This window comes from Castanea sativa, chromosome 5 (genome assembly GCF_040712315.1).
Source record: "Castanea sativa cultivar Marrone di Chiusa Pesio chromosome 5, ASM4071231v1".
Lineage (NCBI taxonomy): Eukaryota > Viridiplantae > Streptophyta > Magnoliopsida > Fagales > Fagaceae > Castanea > Castanea sativa.
Genome location: NC_134017.1, coordinates 69,945,982 through 69,960,779, shown reverse-complemented (window position 1 = coordinate 69,960,779; position 14,798 = coordinate 69,945,982). Strand labels below are relative to the sequence as shown.

The 14,798-nt window shown below is 34.9% G+C and overlaps 1 protein-coding gene and 1 pseudogene across 1 annotated transcript; both read left to right on the top strand.

The window, feature by feature from the left end:
* Nucleotides 1-733: 733 nt before the first annotated feature.
* On the top strand, nt 734-4,984 carry LOC142637348 (G-type lectin S-receptor-like serine/threonine-protein kinase At1g11300; annotated as a pseudogene).
* An 8,583-nt stretch (nt 4,985-13,567) lies between these two features.
* Nucleotides 13,568-14,798, top strand: LOC142636740 (putative dolichyl-diphosphooligosaccharide--protein glycosyltransferase subunit 3B). The gene has a single exon (XM_075811026.1). The coding sequence runs from the start codon at nt 13,643-13,645 to the stop codon at nt 14,657-14,659; it is 1,017 nt and encodes a 338-aa protein (XP_075667141.1). The 5' UTR covers nt 13,568-13,642; the 3' UTR covers nt 14,660-14,798.

The window sequence follows — 14,798 nt, the reverse complement described above, 5'->3', positions numbered from 1 at the left end:
CAGATTTGAATAAAAAGTGAGAGAGAGAGAGAGAGAGTTTAAAAAGATTTTTTTTAAAATTGAAAGGTTAAAAAACTCTCTAACTTTCATCTTGGCGCGATTCTACAACAAACTCTCCATATGTGATTTATCACGAGATGCAAATGTTTCACGTTTTAGTCACTATCAAAGGACCTTTCAGTCAATAAAGGTCTTGTGAGAGATTTCAAAGAAATGTATAAGAAAAGAGGCAAATAAAGCAATAACTGCTCCTTGTATTCAAAATCGTGATTCTCACAAACTAGAATCTTTGTTTGATATATGTGGGAACGGATTGAGATCAGAAGCAATACCTAGGGTATTGCACCTGATACAATTACTATCAATTGTTAAGATTGATAGTTGCAAAAAGCAACTTTCAATCTCAACCATTGATTAATAAAGATTAAGAAAAAGGAAAAAATAAAGTAAAAAGTTAAAGTAAAAAATAAAAACTTTTGTGACCGGATCCTAATCCATGTGGGAACTGGGGAAAAGAAGCAATGACTGCGCCTGTTATCCAAAATCAACATTAGGAAACCCGTTCGTTTGTCCAGCTTTGTTGTCTTGTTGAGTCAAAATCTTTAGCGTGCCCTTTTTCATTGGGTCCTATTAAAGGTCTCCCCACCCACCATGTTCGGTTTGCATCTATAATGGTCTGAATAGATGATTGGGGTATCCGTATCCGCATAAAACCACACAAGCCAGAAGCATTGAACAAGTTATGGAACTTGTTCGAAATAAAATCATGTCAGTTCTTCTAGTTTTGCTATGTTGCTTTTGTTTATATTCTGGCTCTGCCATAGACACCATTACATCTCTTCAACCCATCAAAGACTCCGACTACATAATCTCTAATGGGAGTGCTTTCAAAGTAGGATTCTTCAGCCCTGTAAATTCTACCAACCGCTACCTCGGAATATGGTATAATAAAAAGTCTGTTCTACCTGCCCAATGGGTAGCTAACAGAGAGAAACCCCTCAATTATTCTTCTGGGGTTCTTACTATATCTGAGGACGGAAATCTTGTAATAATAAATGGACGAAAGGAGATTCTTTGGTCATCAAATGTTAAAAACTCTGTTGCAAATTCAAGTGCCCAGCTTTTAGATTCGGGGAACTTAGTCTTGCAAGAAAGCACTACAGGGACAATCGTCTGGGAGAGTTTCCAACATCCTTCTGATACACTCTTGCAAAGGATGAAATTTAGTACTAACATAAGAACAGGTGAGAAAGTGCAATTTACATCATGGAAAAGCCCTTCTGATCCATCCACTGGAAGCTTCTCCTCTGGTATTCAACCTCAAACTCAAGGTCTTGTTCAAGCATTCATTTGGAAAGGTGGTAGCCCATTTTGGCGCAGTGGCCCGTGGAACTCAAGGAGCTTTATTGGAATACCAGAGATGTATTCAGTATATTATGATGGATTTAGTCTCCTAGAGGATCAAGATGGAACATATTATTTCAGTTGTTCTTATGTGACCAATTCTTCGATTCATTATGTCTTGACTATAGAAGGAGATGTAGTGGCAAGATATTGGGATTATGAGAAGGACGATTGGGGAATCTTTTGGAATGCTGTGAAGAGTGAGTGTGATGTTTATGGTATGTGTGGGGCATTTGGAAGCTGTAATTCACAAAGTTCGCTAATTTGCAGCTGTTTACCTGGGTTTGAGCCAAAGAACACAAAAGAATGGAACAGAGGAAATTGGACTAGTGGATGTGTGAGGAGGACACCATCGTCACAGTGTGCGGTGGTGAACAGTAGCATTGAAGCCGTCAAAATGGATGGGTTTTTAAAACTGAAGAGGATGAAGGTGCCAGACTTTGCAGATTCATCACTTGCTCAAGAAGACTATTGCAAACAACAGTGTTTAGAGAATTGTTCTTGTATAGCTTATGCATATGATAGTGGCACTGGTTGTATGTCATGGACTAGAAGCTTAATTGACACACAGAAATTGCCCAGCGGCGGAGTTGATCTTTACATTCGTGTTGCCTATTCAGAAGTTGGTGAGTTAGTTTTGTTATCACTGTCTAGATTTTGAGTTTTCAAAATTAAATAAAGATGAAAGGAGAGCAGACTCTCTTGCTGACGTTAATTCATATTTTAATTTTAATAGAGATACTAAGAAGGGAAGATTTTGTTCATCTTCCACTTCTCCATTTATTTGGGAGATTGAAAATTTTTACACTCTTAAACTTCTATTAATAGATTAAAACGCATTAATAGGGTGCACAACATTTGAAGAAAAAATAATTTTTATTGAATAAATCTTTTGGGTCTTAATTAAAATTTTTACACATTAACAGGGTGCACAACATTTGAAGAAAAAATAATTTTTAATGAATAAATCTTTTGGGTCTTAATTAAAATTTTTACACCATAAGAGAGATAGAAAATGCATTCTACTGACCAATAGAATGACCTAAATGTTTTTTTTTTTTTTGCGAAGTGGGTGGTCTTGTTGTTGCTGTTTTTATTATTATTATTATTATTATTATTACTTTTCTTTTTTTTTTTGTTGCATTTGGGGGCCTAGGTCATTTAATTGGCCTAATGAAATCCTTAATGGTTGATCCGCTAACACTCACAAGCTAATGAAATCCTTGCAGCATAAAAGTTATTCGAACAAAAAAAAAGAAAAGGAAAAGAACATTTTAGTAATCTTTTTTTTTTTTGTATTGAGACTTTTTTTTGATAATCTGTTTGTATTGAGACTTGATAGATAGTGAAGTCTTGATAATTATTTGCTGTGTGCAGCCAATAACAGTGAGATTATATAATATAGAAATGAAAAAAAAAATAAAAAATTATAAAGGTAATGATTTATGTGGTTCACAGAGCTAGAATTTTTGTTAGGAGGGCCCCTATATATATATATATTATTTTTGAATAAGTGTTATACTTTTTTTTACCCTTCTGATTTACAGATAAAGTGGGAGATGTGAAAAAAGTTGTCACAATCAGTGTGATTATTAGAGCAATTTTCATTTCCATCTGCACTTTTTTACTGTGGAGTTGGATGACAGATCAAAAAGGTAATTATATTCACAATCAGTGGACTAGGAAATGGTGCTATATATATTACATTACTCACTACTATGGTGAACAGTAGCAAGGAAAAAGGAAGCGATGGAGATATTATTTTTCAATAGAGGGGAAGCACAACAAAATTTTAGTAGTGACGACCTGGCCCAAGTCAAAGTCCAGGAGATACCGCTATTCAATGTTGAGAAGCTAGCTAAGGCAACAAATAACTTCCATTTATCTAACAAGCTTGGGCAGGGTGGATTTGGTCCCGTATACAGGGTAATGGATCCTTCCTCGTGTTTTGACCCAATATCTGCTCTAACACCTTTTAGCTCATTAATTTCTACATTTAAAAACAATAAAGGAGGCTGTCTCATTTTTAATGTAGGAATAAACATTTTGCTAATTGTCTAATTTATCTTACGTATTAACTCTCATACTTTTACATTTATGATGTTATATTTATTCATTTTAATTATATAATATTAAAATGCTACAACATGTTTTACTAAAGGTTTCTTGTCTAATAATTTGAATATCGAATTAACCATCTGATGTTTGTTTATAGGGAACATTGTCAGATGGACAAGAGGTAGCAGTAAAAAGACTTTCTAAAGCCTCTGGACAAGGGTTACAAGAATTTATGAATGAGGTGGTGGTAATTTCCAAACTTCAACACCGGAATCTTGTTCGGCTCCTTGGTCGCTGTGTTGAAGGAGAGGAAAACATGCTGCTCTATGAATACATGCCAAACAAAAGTTTGGATGCATTCCTATTCGGTTAGTTAATTTTGATACCCTTTCTTATAATAGAAATACAATACATTGTTAAATTTTCTGCCAGAAACACAATCAGTGTAATATGATTTTGTAGACTATGGAACAAGATTCTTTGTCGTGGTACTTCATTTGAAACAGACTTTCTAATTTTCTTATAACTTCACCACGTGAACTTCATTTGCAAAATGCAAACAATATGTTCACTTACCGTGTGAGTTTCTCTCTCTTATTTCTTTTTGCTTAAACTTGATAGCTCCACACAAAGAAAAACTACTAGATTGGAGAAAATGGTTCAACATTATTGAAGGAATTGGTCGAGGTCTACTCTACCTTCATCAGGATTCTAGATTAAGGATTATTCATAGGGATTTAAAGGCAAGTAACATCTTATTGGATAAAAAGCTAAATCCAAAAATATCAAATTTTGGAATGGCCAAGATTTTTAGATGTAATGAAGACCAGGCCAATACCAATAGGGTCGTTGGAACTTAGTAAGTACCTTTGGTTTTGGTCAATTTAATTAGATACTATTGCTAATATGTGATGACAAGATTTGAATGTGTTTTGTTGTTGAAATTTAGTGGTTATATGTCTCCTGAATATGCAATGGAAGGACGATTTTCAGAGAAATCAGATGTCTTCAGCTTTGGAGTGTTGTTACTAGAGATAATAAGTGGAAGAAGAAACTCTAGTTTTTATCATGATGAGTCCATGAGTCTTCTAGGATATGTAAGTCATCTTTATCTCATTGCCTTTTTTTTTTTTTTAATACCTCCAATGCTTGTCAATTTCTTATAAGTTTCAATATTGATGCTAAGAATTTCAATATTTTTTCATGTTTGTAGGCATGGAAATTGTGGAATGCAGGCAATATTGTAGCCTTAATAGACCCAAACATATCTGAACCTTGCTTTGAAATGGAGATTTTAAGATGCATACATGTTGGCCTGTTATGCGTGTAGGAATTTGCCAAAGATAGGCCGATTGTATTTGTTGTTATTTCCATGCTTAAAAGTGAGATTGTTGATCTGCCCCATCCAAAGCAACCGGCATTTACTGAAAGACAGATTGCCTTAGATACTAAGTCCTCTCAACACAGACAAATAAAATGCTCTGTTAACAATGTTACTATTACAATGGTTCAAGGTCGATAAATAGCATGTGTTATGTAGACATAATCATGTCCTAGTTATTTATTCATTTTAAACACTTTCACAAGAATCTTAAAACTTTTGTCAATATTCATGAAACGGAATGAATATTTCATACCATTGGTACAAATAATATACATTAATTTTTTTTTAATCATAAGAGAATTTCAAGGGAATTTTATGTCATACATAATTAAGTGGAAGTTCATTTTATACAAGGAAAATACATTGTGGTTGTGGGTATCGATGGAAAAATGCTATGCGTCTCAATCTCTTTCTTTCAGTCTTACAATTCAAGCTTCAACTTTAGACCACCAAGAGAGGAAATCTCTCTATCGTAATTTGTTGTTGTATGTTTTTAGACCCCTTAAATACAACCAGTTTAACCTAGTTATTTAGCCAAGTGATTGACTTAGGTAAATTATGCAGATCTAGGTTAATACATATAAATTAAATCATGCAAAGCAACGGAAATATAAAGAACGCAATGATATGATGACCCAAGAAAACCAAATCGGTAAAAAACCTGGGGAGGATTTAACCTAGTTATCCTCAAGGTAAAACTGAATCCACTATGAGAGAATTGAAATTTACACAATAGCGACTTAGACCACTAGCATCCTATTGCTACCTCGAGTAGGAAACTTACTACCACGACCACGTGACAGCTTCGAGTCCACGGACTACTTCTTTCTTGGATTCTCACCAAGCACAAGCATAAGCACTCCCGCTTGTATATCTTTAAGCTCTTGAATCTGCAACTGAAACGATCATCAAGTTCTTGACATAATCTTGATCCTTGATAACCCTAAGTATGTGTGAAGACAAACACCTCTAAATCTCACAGAAGATTCACACACACAGCATTAACAACTACTAAAAACAAGGCTAGAGTTTTCCATTTTATACCTAGGGCAAAACATAAAACCCTACACGTAAAATGGGTTTGGGCTGTGTTAGAAAATTCTACAAAAAAACAATCTGCACGACTTTCAATCGGTCGAGTCTAATTCTCGATCGATCGAGTCAGGCAGAATTGCACAGTAAATTCTGCAGCAACTCAATTCCAACTTTACATATAAGACACATACTTTGAGCAGTCTAAATAAGACTAAAACGTTTTGATCATGGTTTGTCAACATTACAAATTAATGTTCTAATACAATTAAATCTAAAAGTCTTAGAACCTAACAAACTCCCCTTTTGGCAATCCGTGACAAAACACAAACATAACAAAATGCTCAAAGTTTACATAAAAACAGCCCATTACAAAAACATAGTCCAACATAACAAATTCAACCTAACTACTATCCATCAGTTGCAAGTGTAGACAACAGCACGACTGAATCAACTTGTATATTCCTGAAACACTCAACAAACACATAAACGCATGTGTGAAAAATACAAGTAAACTAATATGAAACACAACATAAAAACAAAAGTAAACTAACTCTCCCCCTAAGTTAGATACATCAAAAAGTTTTTATATTCTCCCCTTTTTAAAAACAAATTCAACTTCCCCTAAACAAAACAAACAAACAGGAATCCCAAAGACATTTCATCTATTTCTCCCTATTTTTGTCACGAATTGACAAAGACAATCTAATCAGAAGTTAGACAGAAAACATACGCAACAAAAGTCAAGAGACAATAGAGAATTAAGGAAACAAGAGAATCCAGCTCTATAGAGAATAGAGAAAACTCCCCCTATGAAGAGCAAGGGTTAAAAAAAAAAAAAAAAACTTTTCTTCCCCTATAAAAATAGGAAAAAAAAATTGGAAAAAACAGTTTTGGGGAAAAATAGGAGGTGGGGATGAAAAAAAACACAAGCCAAACTCAAAATAAGTTGAGGATACACAATATTCTCTCTTTCAATAAATGCAAACTTGACACTGTATGACCCATAAACAGTTGCATGAGTGGAGAAAAATATTTTCACATTGATTATCCATCATATCTCTTAAGAAAAATATTTTCTGCAATTCACACATAAAAAATAGCATATACTAAAAGTACATAACTTAAAAATTAATCAATCAATTTTTAAATCAAGTTGAGTACCCAATTTAGCAAAGTGTATGCATGTTATGTGTGAAACCAATGAGAGATATGATTGCAAGACTGCAAGATGGATACAAAAAACAGTGCAATGCATGTGAATCCTAAACATAAATGATGCATAAAAAAAATTTGGTCAAATACTTAAAAACTGAAAATTTTTCAGTTTCGATCGATTGAGCATCGATCGAATACCAATTGAGTCAGGCAGAACCTAACCAAAAATTTTAACGCATTTTCGATTGATCAAAAAACACCATCGATCGATCGAAATTCTGGAAAACAATTATTTTTGAAAAACAATAAAAGATTTTGCAGAAACCACTCAAACCAAGTTATTTCATAGATGAAATGCATGAGAATGAGTTTAAAAGTTTTTCAAAAACACGAGTTTTCAACCCAAAACTTCAAAACAAAGTTTTTAACCAATTTGCCCTCAAAACACAAACTTTAAACACATTTTGCATCAAAATCAAGGAACATATAATCTTGGATGGCCAAAACAAATTCACACACAATAATATGTCCCAAGTTTAGCAAAGAGTAACTTTTGAAGTGTGTGCATTTAGCAAAAGTTTGAGATACATGTGAGGTGATAAGTAGATAGTAATCAATCACAATTTCTACAAAATTCATCATATAAATTCGAAAGAGACTATTATCTAAAGAATTACATCATATAACTCAATCACAATTTCTACAAAATTCATCACATAAATTCGAAAGAGACTATCATCTAAAGAGTTACATCATATAACTCTCACATTTCCTAGAATAAAAGCTTGCAAGCATGTAAGTTTCTTGATTTGCCTCATAATATACACACCAATTTTATTTGATCAGAAACTTATTAAAATAGCCAAGATAATGTACACACCAATTTTAATTGATTGAAATTATTATAGTCCAATAATGTACATACCAATTTTAGCATTTAAACCGAGGCTACACCTTGTGTTCTTTTTGTGCATGTGCTACACTTTCTCGAGCACAAAATCTTACGATATGCACTAAGGTGTTCATGATTGGCTAATAAACAGTGGTGAGATGGTTATTTATGCATTTCTCAATAAATTCAAGTCTGACAATCAAAGATATGTGACTTCAAGATCAAGATCATGTTATCAAAAAATATAAACATCTTCTCACACAACATGCACTACAAAACTCAAGCTAGTAAAGTGCAATAAAATAAGCTCATCCAAGCTAAACAATGTACATAAACATGTTATGTAAAGATAATATGGCCAATCTTGATTACAAATCCATGATATGTAAGACAAAACACAAAAAAAAAAATTTGGTTTAACAAAAATTTATGACCAAAAACAAAAGCACACATTATGCTTAATGTATAAAATGCAAATGTAATGCATGACAGTACTTAACTAAGTTATAGTGGGTACACAAACAAGAAATATCAATTTCTTAATTAACCCTTGAGTACATGTATAAACTAGTACATACTCACACAAAATTAGAAATATCTTAGCACTTATATAACACATACTATTCAAGTTTCTCCACAATGTCAAGCATGTTCTAAATCAAGGGAGAAGTATTATAATTCATGTAATCCACAAAAAAAATAAAACTAGACACAAAATAAAATATTTTTGTCAACCTTGCAATAGCAGGAGGAACACCTCTGTTGAAGAGTATCTTATCCTCCTCATTCTTGATGGTTTTGGACCAACCTATGAACCAATAGTAAACACCATTCAAGCTCGAGAAACTCTCTCTTTCAATGTCATTTTTGGGCTTCCATTCAGTTTTAAATATAACACTAAGGGAGCGTCTGGCTCGCTGTGATGTTACATTACACTGTAATATTATATTATTGTAATATTTCATTAATGTAATCTTAATACTAGAACACAAAATTACATTATATAGAAAGGTGATGAGATGAAAGTGATGTGATATATTTTATAATTTTAAATTATGATAATTAGAGACATAACAACCTCAGGGTTGAGACGGGCGAACCTTTAAAAAAAACCCATTAGTATACAAAAAGTCATTAGACCACCCCTTACCTAGCTGCCTTTTATTCAAATATTTCATTCTTCCTCTTCAGAATTTTATCATCTTCTTTCTCAGTCGCCTACTTCGTCTTCTTCCTTCTTCTTCTCTGTCTTTTTCTTTGTTTGTTCAACACATAAGGTTTGGACCTCTTAATTTCCATTTCTTGTTGAATCTGCTTATCCCACGTGAGAGTAATAAATGATGAAAGTAATTTCTATAACCCTTCACACGTTGTCTTTTATAGCTTTGATTCCACCACCATTAGGACATGTGCTAAGCTTTTAACCTCTTCCTTTTCATCTGATTTTTTTCTTTTTTCAATATATCTAGGCATACACGTTTACAGGGGGACATGTTATTATAATATGATAATTGTTATTATTGCTTATATCATTTTTTATTGATAAGATATATCATTTTTAAAGACTTAAAAATCTTAGAATTTTTTGTTTTTTGATAAGTGAAAAAGAGAGGCAAAAAAATTAAGTTTATACCAAACTATTGTTGTAAATAAACTCGAAATAGTATTTGATTGATACCTAAACACATAAATCCTTTAATCAAACCCAAACGGTCACCGTATAAAATTTGCTACCTTTGTTTTTAAACAATTCTCTCTTAGTCGAGAGCTCTCTACCCTCTCTCAACTCTCATTATTCTCCTAATTGAATGAGTAATATTAGGTATAAAACAAATTTTACTGCATAATGTGTAATCAATTTCAAAAATTAATATAAATACTAATTTATTATTTTGTTGAAATGACACTAATTACATTAATTTGTAAATTTTTTGTTAAAAATTTTCTGATAGTTTTAGCATTTTTCTGATTGCATATTAGTGCGTTGATAGTTAATTAGTGCCAAATGGACGGTAATTTCCATTTTCATTAAAAATATGTTATTCATATTTCGCCCCCCCCCCTCCCCTCAATCAAAATCCTGGTTCCGTCCTTGATGGTAATGTTAGAAAAAATAAAATATACCAAAAATCTTAATGTCACATTATCGTAATATACATCACATCAAGAGTATATCACAGCTAACCAAACGTTTCCAAGAGTTTATCGATATCCCATTTGAGGAGGAAAATGGGCTTTTTCCCTTATTTTTTAAAATATCTAGCACAATGTTCTTGTTTTGAAACTATTTAGCAGAATGTTCCTATTTTTGAAACTTGATTTTAACAAAAACGAGTTCTATATAAAACTCAATATTCTTAAAATCGAGTTATATATATATATATATATATATTTTTCAATGAAGTGGCAAAATATGCATAGAATTCAATTTTTAGAAAATTGAGTTTTAAAACAGGGATACAGTGCATAATAATTTCAAAACAAGAACATTGTGTTAGATATTTTATAAAATAAGGGCAAAAGCCTATTTTCCCCCATTTGGGAGCATGAACACTGCCTTATTAAAAAAATATTACAAATCCAATTGTGGTTGTAGTGGCCCTTAAGCTTCTGCAGTCTTCTGCATTTTAGCCTCCTTAAACTTCTTAGCTTCTTTCTTCTTGACCTTAGAACTTTGACAATTGTTGAAACTTACAGACCTAGGTCCGCTTGACAAATTTGTTATAGATCTAATCGCCTCCTCATCATCTGTTATCATCTCATGGAAAATTATATTCTCAAACCCCTTCATGATTGTACATTTCAATGCATTTGATTGGACCTTAAAAATGCATGACCTTCAGTCTTCTTCTCGTTCTCTCTTCAAAATGCATAACCTTTCTGTCTTCCTCTTCATCTAAATTCTCCTTTAAAATTTGCTACCAACCTTCTCCATATCATGGCTCTTCCAGTCTTCCTCTCCCTCGCAGATTTAATCTTGATGTCGGCATCAATCCTGAGGTGAGTTTTATTTTGTTCTTTCATGTAAGTCCGTTTGGCCTACAAAATTGGAGTTTTATTTTGTTCTTTCATTGCCTTTACAAGTGCGAAGCATTTTGGTTTCCTCAATCTGACATTTTGGTATAGGCGTATAGCATTAAATTTTTACTCTTGACTTCACTCAGGTCTCAGAATGACTGATGTAGTCTTATTTCTTGATCTCTATGACTCCTAATAGAAATTGTAGTAGCTCCTAATATTTGTTATATATCCAATGCAAAGGTCAAGTCGGAAAACCTGATTGGCAGCATCCAATTCAGTTCTTCAGCTAGCATCTTTGCTTCTAATAATTAGTACAAATTTACGCTAAAAAATTATTTCACTTGCTAGGGATTTTTTATAATCTTTTTATGCTTTTACTTACAATGGGGATGGCAATGCTTGCAGTTTGCGACTTGACGAAAAGATCGCTTCATAGAGCTGTATTGGGAGGTACTCTCAAGTCAAGTCACAATGCAAAGGTCAATCCTCACTGCAATAAAAGCTTGTATCAAATGTATAAAACTCTTACTCTTGCATAGTGGGAGATGTGACAGCGTTCACATTAGGCTTTACACACTTTCAGCCAAATTAAGTAAACTTTTTGTGTGGTTTTGCTATCTATTTTTAACATATACCTACGTCAAACTTCAATACATATATCAATATTTTAATTAAATATGCATATCTTTTATTCATTCATATTTATAATCTCAAAAACATTCAGAAAAATCCACAACCAACTGCAACCACAATAAATATAAAACTTATTTTTTTTTAAATGTATTGAGTGAACAGTGCTCAATCAATGTATTGAGCCCGCTATGCATTGTTTACATTTTTTTTTTTTGGGGAGAATTTATGGAGCTTGATGCATGATACTTTGGGATGAGTTTAGTCAAAACTTTAGCTAAAATGTGGTTTTGAAGAGCCTAATGCCATTGCCAATGCATCCTTAGTTACTTACCTTTTTTTTTTCTTTTTCATTTATTATTATTTAAAAAAAATGAAATTCAAGACAAACTAATTCTCATACTTGAATCTGCAATATGTTTCTTTGGTAAAAGATACTTGTTATCGCAGTAAAATCCAGCCTGTTATATAATTTAGTTGGTCAAACAATATCACAGTTTCAAAGAATTGTGAGCATATATAGAATATTACATGTTGCATATATTAATTAGACAAGATAAATCTTTTTTTCTTTTTCTTTTTTTAAAATTTTGAATTCTAGAAGTTTGTATATGAAACACTAAGACAGGAGCTAGCTAGGGGAGCAAGTATCAAAGGACTCCTACTGATTGGTTTTAAAAATCATATCGAAAACTAGACCCTAAATTAGTCCGGTAAAAACTACCAAAACCAATAAAATCTATACTTCAGCTAGGGCTGTCACGGGTCGGGCTGGGTCGGTTTTCGACCTAGCCCAGACCCGACTTGCCGGAGTCGAGTGGAAGGCGGAGGGGCCCGAAACCGACCGCTGGCATCAATCGATCGAGTCGATTTCGAGTTTGGGTAGTGTTCGATCAGTTTAGAGAGTTGCCGGATTTTGTAAACGTCTCTAGAATCTTCAAAAGAGTCGCCGGAATTTTTAAAAGAGTTGCTAGAATCTTCAAAAACACTCGCCGGAATCTGCAAAAACTCAGTGCATTTGCATCGAAAATCGTCGAAATAAGCTTGAATCTCCTCGAATCTTGCCAGATCTCACCAAATATGGTCGAGATCTCGCCGAAATAAGCTTGGATCTCCTCAAATCTTGCCGAATCTCACCAAATATGGTCGGATCTGATTGTTTTGGTTGACGAAATTTGCGAAATCAAGAGCTGGAGAATTCCCCATAATGTTCATGCTCTTCGGGCGGATCAAGTTTCACGGGTTTTGAAGGAGGGGACTCAAAATCGACTCGTTGGTGTTGAGTTTTGGAGAACGGGACCCGCGTTCGACCACCAGAGCAGTCAGATTGGGTGGAAGCGGGTTGGGCGGGTGGCCAGGTGGGTTGGACAACCCTAATTTCAACCGATAAAAACTAGTTCAGAGTGTGCATAGGTCGAGTTGGGTCTGGTTGAGGAGTTTTTTCAACCTAACTCATCATGGTGGGTTAAAATAATCCAATATAACCCAACCCATCATAAGGGTCCAACCCAACCCACGCAGATTAGGTTGGGTCGAATTTTACCCATGGGTTGGATAGGTTTTTTTTTTTTTTAATTATTATTATTATTATTATTATTATTATTATTATTATTATTATTATTATTAAATTGAATATTAGAACAACACCACTACAAATAAGAACAAATTTATAACCAAATTATTTTTTAAAATATATATTAAATATAAGTAAGTCAGGTTGACTTAAGTAGATTTATGAATTTTATAACTCAAACCCAACTGTACTCACTTTTAAAAAAAATATTCATAACCCAACCTGACCCACCAACCATTAAAAAGTGGCCCAGCTTGGCAAACTGAATTGGGCCGATTTTGGCAGATTTGCAGCACACCCCTAAAACTGGGAACCAACCAATTTCCTGTTCTCCTACCACAAATGCAAGTAAAACGACATGTAGCCATTGGTAACAAAGTCCAGAAGTCAAAGTCAAAGTCTCCTCCTCAAAAAAAAAAAAAAATCCATCCTCTCCAAACAAAAACAAAACCAAACTCATTCTCTCTGTAACCCCAAAAAACCCACAACAATGTCTCCCACTCACTCTCTTCCCCTCCTTCTCCTCATTTCCCTTCTTCTCATCTCAACCTCAACCAGCTCCTCCGACTCGGACCGAGTCTCGGAGCTCCAATCCCTCCAATCCCGATCCAAATCGGGCATTATCCACCTCGACGACCACTCCATCTCTCGCTACCTCACCTCCACGAAAACCCCAAGACCCTACTACCTCCTCATCTTCTTCGACGCCACCCAGCTCCACGACAAGTCGGAGCTCCAGCTCAAAACCCTCCACTCCGAATTCTCTCTCCTCGCCCAGTCCTTCATCGCCAACAACCCTAACCCTACCCCCAACCTCTTCTTCTGCGACATCGAGTTCAAAGAGTCTCAGCAGAGCTTCTCTCTCTTCGGCGTCAATGCCCTCCCTCACATCCGCCTCGTCGCTCCGCACCACTCTCCCAAGCAATCGGAGCAGATGGACCAGGGCGATTTCTCGCGACTCGCTGAGTCGATGGCCGATTTCGTCCAGGCCAAAACCAAGCTCTCCGTCGGTCCGATTCACCGCCCTCCGTTCCTCTCCACCAAGCAACTGGCCTTCATCGCGGTCGCGACCCTGATTTGGATTCCCTTCGCGATCAAGAAGATCGTCAAAGGCGAGACCTTGCTTCACGATCCCAAGCTCTGGCTCGCCGGCTCGGTTTTCGTCTACTTCTTCAGCGTTTCCGGCGCTATGCACAACATAATTCGGAAAATGCCGATGTTTTTGGCCGATCGGAATGACCCGAACAAGCTGATCTTCTTCTACCAAGGGTCCGGGATGCAGCTCGGGGCCGAAGGGTTCGCAGTCGGGTTCTTGTACACGATCGTCGGGTTGTTGCTGGCGTTCGTGACGCATTTGCTCGTGAAGGTGAGGAATTTGAATGCGCAGAGGTTTGTTATGATCGTGGCGCTGTTCGTTTCGTTCTGGGCGGTGAAGAAGGTCGTGTATTTGGACAATTGGAAGACCGGCTACGGGATTCATGGATTCTGGCCTTCAAGTTGGAAATGAAGGTACTGAGAGTAATGCATTGTGATTTTCGGATTCATAAGTTGGATTTTGATAATTTCATGTTTTAATAGTGTATGACTATTGCTGTTGCTACTTGAATTAAAGGCTTAAACTAATTTTTTTGCGATATTGATTGCAA